Source organism: Emydura macquarii, unplaced genomic scaffold (genome assembly GCF_026122565.2).
Source record: "Emydura macquarii macquarii isolate MOO-44397 ecotype Brisbane River unplaced genomic scaffold, CSIRO-AGI_Emac_v2 contig_1477, whole genome shotgun sequence".
In the NCBI taxonomy this organism is placed as follows: Eukaryota; Metazoa; Chordata; order Testudines; family Chelidae; genus Emydura; species Emydura macquarii.
In genome coordinates, this window is record NW_027131614.1 from 25274874 (window position 1) to 25287757 (window position 12884).

Consider the following 12884-nt stretch of genomic DNA (forward strand, 5'->3'; position numbering starts at 1 on the left):
TCAGTGCCTGCTGCTGACTGGAACAATGGAGGGTTGTTTTTTTCCAAACATTTTGGGGGTACAGCCTCTGCAATATGCTGATTGTTCCTGTAGTGAATCACTGTAGTAGGTCACTGAGGTAATCTCACTGTGCTCAAACATTCCACACTGAGAGCAAACTCGTGTTTCAAGTGAAATATGGAACTGCTAAGTAACGGGCCTCTGAAATAAACTAGAATTCTAGTCATAGATTTAGAGGCTGCTGAATGTACCCCAATGTACCATCCAGAAGCTTCCAAACATTTTCAGTTACATCATTCAAGACTGCCATGGCTAAGGAAGGTACCTACTTCCAGGAAGTAAAAGGAGATTCAATTTGTGTTTGCAAATGGGATTGATTTATTGTTTCCAGTATGAGTCTGGCCTTTCTTTGGGGAGAGGGTGTGTGGAAAACTGAGAAGCAGATAGGGTAAACAGCCTCTGTCTACACATTGGGCACTCCTGCAGCACACCTCCCAAAATGCAATGGTCCATATGTGGGCCACAAGGAAAAAATAGTAGAACTGAAACCAACGTGGGATTATACCAGAATGGGGAGAAAGAAAGAAACTGCCTGGATCACTGCAAAGATCAGTGACACTTCTGAAGCATGAGGGAAGCTGGTGTGAAGGATTCTGTAATGTGGAGTCAGAATTTTAAAAAGTAATGAGATTTTGGTCGTGGGAAAGAAAGAGGTGAAGGTCACCGAACCAGACAATGCTGCTTTCCGTTATTCTAGAAGAAGGTGCCACTTTACCTTCAGGAAACAGACATCCTAAAGCTAAAATAAAGCACAAACATGAGTCTTGGTAAATTACTTTTAAAAATCCTTTTTAATGAAGAAATAATTCCATTCCAAAATATAGACACACAATTAAATAGTTTAATCACTTCAAAATATAACATGTCCCCAGTAGGTTCCAACACACACAAACACACAAAACAATACTTAACAGCAATACAAAAAACCCCATACAATAGTAGTTCTGTTACAATACCAATGAATATTGTGAAATCTTTAGTGTCTTTTTATCTGTCTCAAGTGGTGTCAAGTACAGTAGTTTAAAAATGTCTTACAGTTGTTAGCTCAAGATGTAACTCTTCATACATTTTTGGTTCAAAGATAAAAATGCCCTCTCTATTCAGGACACAGTGGAGTGCTTGTTGTTCATGGCTCCTTCTGCTGAATTGAACCAATGTGATTACAGCAACCTGCGGTTGCAATATTTACAAGGTCTATCTACAAGAATTGCCAAGAACTAAGAAGGATGGGAGAAGATGACTAAAAGTAAAGGCAGACACCTGTGCTAAATAATGATTCAACAATTTGGCTCATGCATATAAGAAAATACATATTATATCACAACAAAGGCCACACACCTTATTATGCAGGTTAGTTAACATTACTACATACAGATAACTTATTCTCCTCCTCAACTTTAAACATTCAAGAACCTTATTTATCTTCACATCCCTGTCTCCTGATTACAAACTAATGAGTAGTCCTTCCCTCTAGTGACAGTCAACCACGCAGGGAGTTTTGACTGCTGTGGTTTGCCATTTGTAGTTAGAAAAGGCCAGTACAGGGGACCATTTCTGTAACTTGATTTAATGACCATAAGCCACAACCAAAATAATATCTGACAAACAGTCAAAGACCAGCTGACCTAAAACGTAGCCAGCTTTACAACTGGGAAAAAAAAGCTTAACTTAGAGATTTGGAGAGCCAAATAAGACGTGCTTCATCTCAGAGCTCCAAAGCCTAAGAGGTCACCTAGAACTCTGCTTGGGATTGCCTTGCTGACACCAGACTGAGAAAGCTGCTTGGTTTGTCAACATTTTTCACTATACTAGTCCTGGAGCCCTGGCAATGAATTCCTGCTATTGCACTTACTTTAAGCATGATGATGATGTGTACACAGACATGAGAATTATGTAAGGTAGTTGTTGAATCAGTCAGCCATGGCACATAGTTGTGTGCTAGCTCACTTTGTCTGTGTTCAGGAAATGCTTGACCGGAATCCTGAGCTGACAGCACTGTCTGTAACTTCAATGTAGCAGTTTTCAGTGTTGAGTGCTAGGCACTAGTGGAGGTTCACCCATTCCTGAGAAGAGGCTGTAGGAGAAGTATGCCATCATATGTATGGTGCCTACCTTTTCAGGCTGGCATATACCACAGGAGCAAAGACCAGTGATTTGGAGGAGTGGGTGGAAGCCTATATGAAGATACCTGGTTGCAGGAGTGTCAATTTGGGTATCTGAGATCATGCTCAGACAGACAAGCAGATGTGGGCAACAGGTCTGTATAAGCAATAAAACCGTATGAAAGTAAAAACATAGCAGTAACCCTTTCATACAGCTATACATTACCTAGCACTCAATCTCAATGAAATAGCCATGAGACTAAAGATCACGTACAGACATACCGTGAGTGAATTTATCTGGACAAGCTATCTAGCAGTCCAGTGTGTATAGGACACATTCTAAAAGGTTACCATGAAACAAAAGCTAGACAGAGGTGCAATCTGTTTTATATCAGTCCCTGATCACTCACTGAAGACAGACTGTGTCAGATGTGGCCTATCTGTATGAAACCCTAGAATTTTCAAGGCTGCTTTATGGTGTCACTTCATTCCTCAGTAAAATCCTGTGAGAGATATTACCAGCTATTTCACTTCAATCCCTGGTCAAAACTCCATGTAGGATAATAGTAATGGCAAGGCAAGCACAGTACAGCTAACATTTTCAATTTGTTATCCTGAATGATCGAAAAGGCCCACTTTCTCCCATAATTCTCCCATGGTTAAGATAAAAAGTTAAGAGTTACTAACAGAGATAATACTCCAGTTCTGTAACTCTATGCCCGTTCTTTCAAAAACAACAACTCTGTTTTCCTTGTGCATTTCATGATTGCTAAGTCTTCATTCAGCTCTGAGAGTCTCACTACACATTTCCAAGAATGCATGCAGAATATCTGGTGGCTGGCTAAGGCAATACACATTTGGAAATGAAAGGAAACAGTTGCAAGCGCACTTTAAGCCTATATATTTAAAGCTGAAGGCCTCAAAAATAACATGATGGGGAAGGGAAAAAATTGAAAGAGCCGATTTGTTGAACACGTTTACTAAAGCTAAAACATCAGTGAAACAATACTATGGAAGATTATACATAACTTCAGTCAGTTTAGGGATCTTATGGCACCTGTGGTTTATAAACAGCTTTAGTAACGAGTATTTCAAAACATAGTTCACAGTTTTAAGAAGATCTGTGCTGATTTAAAAACTAGATTCTATATAATTTGAATGTTGCCTTTTGTATATGATATCTATTTGGAAAAAAAAATATTTACACTAACTTCTATGGCTGATTTGTTAGATCACTTTGAAAGAAAACATTCCTAAGTTACATGTTAGCCCTAGATTAGAGGATATTTAAGTGCATTTTGTACAAGTCTTTTATGTAAAAGACTTTTAAACAAATTGCAAACGTAGTCTGGTACTTTGCTCTTGGGCTACTAAATATATACACTCAGGAGTATAATCATTCAGTGTTAAATGCATAATTGTAGCTTTTATATTTCTGTGAAAGAAAAAAGTACAGTGTATAGTAAACTGCTCTACTAAAGTCTCAAAGTATTCAGAAATCAAATTGCAATCTATAAACAGTATTAATATTGTCATTGTAAACTGAATAGATTCAACGTGTGCAAAGGGTTTACATGTTTTGTTGGTACTGTTATTATTTGTAACAGCAGCACACATTTCAGCCTGCTTTTTTCATCATTAATGAGCCATGTTACAGAAGATGTAACTAATATAAGTTAGCTTTAAACAAAAGTCTTTTTCTCAAAACACACACCTACAAACTACAACTCTTAGAACAAAAGTACTGTGCTACAGTCCTCAGAACTTAGTCATTTGATATTTTTGTCAAGAGACACTGCACTTGTTGGTTCCATTCTTCCGTGAAGTTTGCAGTCAGGTTTTCTTCGTCATCTGTCCGAATGTAGCTCTCCTCATCGTCAGTTCTTACATAGCTTTCGTTGTCTGTCTGACTGCAGCTAGCCTGCTGAGAAACATTTAAGGAGAACTTTTAAAAGGTGAAGTTTGTCTTAACAAACACATACACACAAACATTTCAAACAAAACCTTCACATGCTGCATTTTCAAGAAAACAAAAAGCCATCCAATTCTCCTGGTTACAACTTAGATATTAAAGATGAAAGCTTCTACTCCCATATAACTATATCAACTATTCAAGTTTTATGCAGGTGAAATTGCAGAGGAGTTGGACTCCACTCCCACAGAACAGGGACAGAATTCTGGACTGCTCTGCATCCCCCTGCTTTTCCAGCTCTGGGCATATGAATAGTGGTCTGAAACCTTCTGTGTTATGTATACAGGGTCCTGGGACAACTGGAATTGCATACGCATCAATTGGTTGATGCTCCCATTTCCTGCTTCCATGTAGCCCTGTAGTTTATCTTACCCTCCTTCCTTGAATTATTTATGATAGTCAAATTACCTTGCAGTTCTGCTGATGATAAAATATGGGATGACAATCTATGGACAATTAATCTTTTTCTATACATATCAGGCTAAAACTTGATTCTAGAGGTTTAGAGCTCACATACAAATTGTTTTTGTGAACAATGGCTAAATTAATTCTGATGAATTGAATAAAGCTGGGTTGAGTTAGGGTTTTCCTTCTCTTTCCCAAAGTTATCTAATTCTGTTCAGTTCTTCAAGCACAGATGCTACTATTGGATCCTGGAACACCTGAACATGTCAAACATAGTGAAAATGGAATACTGATCTTAATTTAGTATTTCCTTTCAGTCAGTTACAAAAGACTTAACATTAATGCTATTTGTTGATAAATGAAAGAAAACAGTGCATTATAAGTAGTGATGGGAAGATTTCAAAAGCTTCTGAGGTTCACTTTGAATGAACATCTAAAAATTCAGACACTTATCTGCACTGTCTATGTCTGCAAAACTGGCTGGAAATCTCCTAAGAACAGGAATTCTGGGTAACATTTTTGCCCCTTCAGCTTCAGATCTCAGACAGAATGAGGAAGTGCATAAGGGCTTGAAAATTAAACATAGAGGAGTGGCAGAAGGCAGTTATATGAATTTATTTAAACCTCAATGGTTCAATTTTCAGTTTAGGTTGGTTCTTATTTAGGTAATTTTAAGGATATATAAATAGAGATACAGCCCATAGTTTTTGATGGCATCATTATAAACCATAAGAACAAAGTATGAGTGGTTTGTGAGGCATCCAGAACATTAAAATGCATTTATAGCATTGAATATAATTCAGTTTTTTTAATTTACTGTCCACACTATATGCTTTAGAGGAGTATTTGTGGGTGCGAGGAGGAGTTATAGATTTCCAGGATGCTTCTTTCTGCTCCAGACCTGGCATTGGGATGAAGAAGTGGTTTTATACAAGAAATGAGTGCCAGTGAATTACAGAATTATAATACACTGAAGGGTTCTAGTAATGACATAATCAATCACAAGTTGAAGCTCAAGTGATTAGTAATGGCAAAGGCCCACATCTCTCAGTATTTATATCTTCGTCCATAATTTATTTCCTGTTGTTTTATAATTTAATGATTAAAAAAAATCCTAGTATTCATGCAACATTAAAATTGAAAAACGATGCACTGAACTTTAAGGTTGCTCCTCCAAAGTTAATTTGGCCACATTGCACATCTGACATTTTTATGTTATATACTAATACCAAAGAATAACAAATTAAGAGTTACATTAAAGAGGAAAAGAAAATATTACATACATGGTCTGTAGCTCAGTTAATATAGCAGGATGGGAATAACCTAACTTTTGAAATTTATTGCATATGAAAACTTGATTTTCCCCCCAGCCCAAACTTTCCATGTAATGCTATTTTTACATTTCATATGCCTTTTTAGAATAATAAATAAGCCTTGAACTATTTGACTTTGGGATCCTGCAAGTTCTGCCAACAGAACACTAAGTAGAGCTGGATGCATTTTTTTTGGCAAATAGGCTGAGAGAGTTGCATTTTTCAGGGCCCCGAAACCATTTGCAAATTTCAGTCAAATTCGGCAAATCGTTTTGGCTGAAAAAAAAATCTGAAAACAAACATTTCACAAATGTCAAAATGAACCACTATGGCACTTTTTTTTTTCAAACAGACATTTCCTTTGGCAATGTCATTTATGTTGATTCAAATCAACATTTGAAATGTTTTGTTCAACCCAAATAATTGTTTTCTGTTTTTCTTTGTTTCGACAAGAAAAAAAAAGTTTTTTTCTGTTTGGTTCAAAGAACCTCACCCCCCCCTTTTTTCTGGGCTTAGTCACCAAAACAAAAAATCAATTATTTGCTGAGCTTTATATATGTAAGTTCATTGGTTCTGGAACCAGGATAAAGACCCCTTAGTGCAGCAGCTCTCTCACCCATAGACAAGTGTGTCAGATACACTTAAAAATGCACAAAGAAAGGGGGAAGTTTCCTAGTCTTGGTGGCTTTAAATAGAACTGACCATATTGCATGCATCCTTTAATGATATTTTGTTCTTAGATTAAGGCCAGAAGAAACCATTGTGATTGTCTAGTCTCATATGTATAACCTAGGCCATAGGACTTCTCTGAATTAATCCTGTTTGAACAAGAGCATCTTTTAAAGAAACATCCAACCTTGATTTCAAATGGCGAATCCACCACAATCCTTGGTAAATTGTACCAATAGCTAATTACCCTCTTTGTTAAAAATCCGTGCCTTACTTTCAGTTTGAATTTGTCTAGCTTCAACTTCCAGCCATCGGATCTTGTTATGCTTTTATCTACTAGATTGAAGAGTACTCTATTATCAAACTTCAGTTCCCCAGGTAAGTACTTACAGACTGTGATCAAATTACCCTTTAACCTGCTCTTTGATAACTTTAATAGATTGAACTTCTTGAGTCTATCACTGTCAATATACCTATTAAGTTCCTGGACATAAAGCTACTTGGCTTGTGGAGCTAACAAGCTCTATTGAGTTACAGTGAAGTAAGATGTCCTTAACAAATGTACTGTTAACCAAAACATCAAGACGTATTTGAAAAAAATTATACAAAACAATCTAGTGTGCATGTGTGATGTTTCTGACTTTAAACATGCATAAAATACAACTACTGAACTCATTTTATTCCCGTTTACTTTGCTTTATAGTCTCAAAGAGATCTAAAAAGCAAGACATGTTTTGTCATTTCTAGCTTCACTCCTTTTTTGAGTCAAGTGCAATATTACTGGGTGGAACATGTGGACATTTTATTCCTTTCACATTCATAATTTAGGGCCTGATTTAAGCCCACTGAAGTCAAAGAAAAATACTTTCCTTGACTTCAATGGGTTTTGGATTAGGGCCTCAAAGAGCTGGTTTTGCTTGAATCTTCAGAGGCAAAAAATTCCTAGAGATAGACAAAATACAATATCAATTTTGCAAAATTGACATTATTTATAAATGTTTTTGATTTCAGAATGGAATAAAATGTTGGATCATTGAAATTTTCAGCAAAGTAAAAGATTCCAACTGTTTCAAATTTAAAACTATTGGAATGAAAAATGATGAAATTTTCTAGAAATGAACAAAATTTTGAATTGAATAGATTCAGCAGAGGAAGTCCAAGAGTGGCCATTCTGAGTTCTTTAGGGGGAAGAAAAGGGAGAAGACACACTTAAAAAAAGCAAAGCACCAAATCACACCATAACAAATGAAAAATAAGCCCTCAATGCATAATGGAAGAAGAAAGATATGAGGGGGGAGGTGGCTGATGATGTGAAGATGTCTGTACTCCCTAGGCAGCCCAAGGGCAGCAGAGAGAGAATCATAGAAGATTAGCGTTGGTAGGATCTCAGGAGGTCCAACCCCCTGCTCAAAGCAGGACCAATCCCAACTAAATCACCCCACCCAGGGCTTTGTCAAGCCGGGCCTTAAAAACCTCTAAGGATGGAGATTCCTCCACCTCTCTTAGGTAACCCATTCCAGTGCTTCACCACCCTCCTAGTGAAAAAGGTCTTCCTAATATCCAACCTAGACCTCCCCCACTGCAACTTGAGACCATTGCTCCTTGTTCTGCCATTTGTCACCACAGAGAACAGCCTAGTTCCATCCTCTTTGGAACCCCCCCTTTAGGTAGTTGAAGGTGGCTATCAAATCCTCCCTCATTCTTCTCTTCTGCAGACTAAATAAACCCAGTTCCCTCAGCCTCTCCTCATAAGTCATGTGCCCCAGCCCCCTAAATGCTTTCATTGCTCTCCGCTGAACTTTCTCCAAATTGTCTACATCCGTTCTCTAGTGGGGACCCAGAACTGTACACAAAATTCCAGATGTGGCCTCACCAGTGCCAAATAGAGGGGAATAATCACTTCCCTCGATCTGCTGGCAATGCTCTCACCAATGCAGCCCAACATGTGATTAGCCTTCTTGGCAATAAGCGTACACTTTTAACTCATATCCAGCTTCTTGTCCTCTGTAACCCCTCAGGTCCTTTTCTGCAGAACTGCTGCTTAGCCAGTCGGTCCCCAATCTGTAGCAGTGCTTGGGATTCTTCCGTCCTAAGTGCAGGAGTCTACACTTGTCCTTGTTGAACCTCATCAGATTTCTTTTGGCCCTATCCTTCAATTTGTCTAGGTCACTCTGTATCCTATTCCTACCCTCTAGTGTATCTACCACCCTCCCAGCTTGTGTCATCCATGAACTTGCTGACAGTGCAATCCACCCCATCATCCAGATCATTAATGAAGATGTTGAACAAAACTAGCCCCAGGACCGACTCCTGGGTCACTCTGTTTGATACTGGCTGCCAACTAGACATTGAGCCATTGATCACTACCCGTTGAGCCCGATGTTCTAACCAGCTTTCTATCCACCTTCTAGTTCATTCATCCAACCCATACCACTTTAACTTGCTGGCAAGAATACTGTGGGAGACTATATCAAAAGCTTTGCTAAAGTCAAGGGATATCATGTTCACTGCTTTCCCCACATCTACAGAGCCAGTCATCTCATCATAGAAGGCAATGGGGTTGGTCAGGCATGACCTGGGTGACCTTGCCCTGGGTGAATCCATGCTGACCTTTTCTGATCACTTTCCTCTCCTCCAAATGCTTCAAAATGGATTCCTTGAGGAATTCTATCATCACAGAATCATGGGACTGGAAGGGAACATGGACATGGGAGATGGGAAGTCATCTCATCCAGTCCCCTGCCCTCAAGACAGGACTAAATATTATCTAGACCATCCCTGACAGGTGGTTGTCTAACGTGCTCTTAAAAACCTCCAGTGACGGTGATTCCACAACCTCCCTAAGCAATGTATTCCTTTGCTTAACTACCCTGACAGTTAGGAAGCTTTTCCTAATGTCCAACCTAAACTGCATTTGCTGCAAGGTAAGCCCATTGCTTCTTGTCCTAGCCCCAAAGGTTAATGAGAACAACTTTTTATGTTTTTACTTGAAAACTCATATCCCTCCTCAGTCTTCTCTTCTCCAGACTAAACAAACCCAATTCTTTCAATCTTTCCTAAAAGGTCATGTTTTCTAGACCTTTAATCATTTTTGTTGGTCCAGTTGCTGTCTCCAATTTGTCCACATCTTTCCTGAAATGTGGCACCCAGAACTGGATACAATACTCCACTTGAGGCCGAATCAGCACAGAGTAGAGCAGAAGAATTACTTCTCGTGTCTTGCTTCCAACACTCCTGCTAATACATCCTCATATAATGTTTTTTTCCCCAACAGTGTTACACTATTGACTCATATTTAGCTTGTGATCCACTATGACCCCCCCCAGATCCCTTTCCACAGTACTCCTCCTAAGCAGTCATTTCCCATTTTGTATGTGTGCAGTTGATTGTTCCTTCCTATGTGGAGTACTTTACATTTGTCCTTACTGAATTCCATCCTATTTACTTCAGACAATTTCTCCAGTTTGTCCAGATCATTTTGAATTTTAATCCTATCCTCCAAAGCACTTGAAACTCCTCCCACCTTGATATCATCCACAAACTTTACCAGTGTACTCTCTATGCTGTTATCTAAATCACTGATGAAAAGAACCAGACCTGGACCAATTCCTGCGGTACCTCACTTGATATGCCCTTCCAGTTTGACCGTGAACCATTGATAACTACTCTCGGGGCATGGTTTTGCAACCAGTTACGCACCCACCTTACAGTAGCTGCATCTAGGTTGTATTTCCCTAGTGTGTTTGTGAGAAAGTCATGCAAAACCATATCAAAAGCCTTACTAAAGTCAAGGTATACCACATCTACCACTCCCCCGCATCCACAAGACTTGTTACGCAGTCAAAGAAATAAACGAGACTGCATTCCATCATCTGGAAGCATTTCTCTGTGATTGCAAGAAAGCCAGATTTGAAATTATTGCCAGGGATGGGAGGCCTCACTTATTAGTGGGGTCAAGAGTCGGGGATCAGTGCCATATGAAGCTACTGCCAGAGGAGACACCTGGGGATCCTGGGGGAGAGGGGTGCTATGAGGCCCAAGTCTCATTCACCCCACTACTGACCACACCATCAGGCTCAATCCCCAGCTCTCTCTTTTCCCTGGTCCTTGGTGCAGTCCTCATCAACTGTTCCTGGTTCATTCTCAGCCATGAGGGACCAAGCATTGCTGCAACTGGGCTCCCTTTGAGTGTGCTCTACTATGAAGCTACTAAGCTCTGGAATGGGATAAGGGGGCTCTGAAAAGAGGAAGGGGGCCCTGCACAGTTTAGCGATTGAAACACCAGCTCAAAATCCCTGTTCTTTCCCCCCACCGCCCAAGTGGCCCAGCAGCCCTACAGCGAAACCCATTAGCTGATGACCTTGCCCACTATGTGTAAGACCAGGCCAGAATGCCCATGTATTGTAAAGATGAGCCATGAAGCTGCAAACTGCAATAGTCAGTGAGAGAAATGCCAGCCCAAAAATCAGTTCCATCTCCCCAAAGAGTGGAGTGGAAGGGGCTATGATCCACAACCCTACAGGGAACAGTCATGCAATGGTCAGTCATGCATTGTCTCCAGGCCTAGCCCACAGTCCTATGCCAAACAGAGCAGCAGTTCACCCTCGATGACATGCAGGTCAACTGAGCTGACTGCATGTTTGGACAGTATTTATGAATGTTCTCCTTCAATTGAAGCAACATGTTTTGAAGCTCAGTCACCATTCACAAGTTAGAATGATAAAACAAGAAATGTTTGGGTTTTTCTGGCAAAATGTTGAAAAAAGTTGAAATTTTGGAAAAATTAAATTGATAATTTCCAATAGATATTTATTCTGAAAAACAGGAAACGTTGAAGAAATTGACACGCTTGCACTAAACACATTGTTTTCTTCAAAAGAGTATTTTATGACAAAAAGTTTTTTGTTCAATAAATTGTAATCAGTGCAAAACAACCAATGGGAATGGGTGAGAATGGAATTTAGACTTGAACTACAGCAAAGAACTAAAATGCAAATAAAAATAAATTAAAGTGAGACTTACTAAAGAATCCCCTCTCCCTGTACTCTGTCTCCTACATATTAGTACCTTAAGTAGGGGAATTTAGGAGCTTTTCAAACCTTAAAATTTTTTAAAAATCCAATAAGCATTAATTGAAAAATGAACTGGATGTGACTCAGTAAAATGTTGCCATGCAAGAATCAATAAGATATTGCTTTAAAAAGTAAAGTAAGTTGAAGTTCACATGGTATCACACTCACACCACAAATTACCCTTCTTTAATAAGGCACATCTGCAAATGACAACTTTTAAAAACTGCATGCAGTAGTGGCCTGCTTCTGCTCCCATTGATGTCATTGGCAAAAATCCACTGACAGCTATGGGAACCAGATTAGGCCTAAACTCTATTTTAAGTAAAATAATTAAAAAAAAATTTATGCTCAGATAATTTCAAGTTCTATTTTTAGATTTGTCCAGTGAAAGCTGAGACCACATTTCACCTGGGGCTTAGACAATGTTAGTCTGTTGCTCCACTAATTTATATATATATATATATGTAGCCACTTATTTTAATATGAAAAAAGTAAATTGAAAACATGATTAAATTATATTTTATATGTTACAGGAACCCACTTGCTCTCTTGAGAATGCATTTGTTATATTTATACCAGATGTTCTCAGGATCACTTCCAGAGACTTTCATGTACCATTATACCAAAATGCAAATAGGATAAAATAATCTTAAATAATAATGATAAAATGTATAGCTTTATAAATCAGGAAACAAATGGAGCTCTGAAAGTCTGTCAATCATATAACAGTATTCATGTCTATAATGCAGGGTCTGACTTGTCATCTCATTCTTCTTAATAAACTTTATTTTATAAGAGCAATTCCAGGATATTATTATTGTTTTGGGGTAGAAAAATAACTTGGCCTTTCGCCTAACACTACCACCTGTGCAGTACAACGATGAGAGTATTTCTGTACTTAATTTGTTAGCTAATATGGTCTCTAAAAATAACTGCTTTTTATATTCAACAGCAAGGGTTCCCAAGAAATAGAAATGCAGATTTGACAGCCGCCTGCTATAGTTACGCAGTTGGCAGGCCTCAAGATAATGCTTTAACCACTGTAGCCTGTATAAACTGTTTGGGGTTTCACTTTCCAAAGTGATGAAATATTAACAAAGGATACATTGTGTTTCCCTGAAGTAAATGGGCTTGAGTACTATGTATTTCTGTCCACTACCTGAGGGGGCTATTTTAGGTTGAATCGCCCACTCCGGTGCAGATGTGGCACTGAGGAAACAGAGTTTGCTTTTTTAGGCTAGAAGTACAGGGTGAAATCTTGACTCCAGTGAAGTTAGTGATAGTTTTGTCA

General features: G+C 38.8%; 1 protein-coding gene across 1 annotated transcript in view; it reads right to left on the reverse strand.

Moving 5' to 3' along the window:
- Positions 1-832: 832 nt before the first annotated feature.
- The window catches only part of DTNA (dystrobrevin alpha), a 307279-nt gene continuing 295227 nt past the window's right edge, over positions 833-12884 (reverse strand). The window contains exon 23 of the mRNA XM_067553817.1: positions 833-4086. Within this exon, the coding sequence (XP_067409918.1) occupies positions 3928-4086 (159 nt within the window). The 3' untranslated portion in view covers positions 833-3927. The remainder of the gene's footprint in view (positions 4087-12884) is intronic.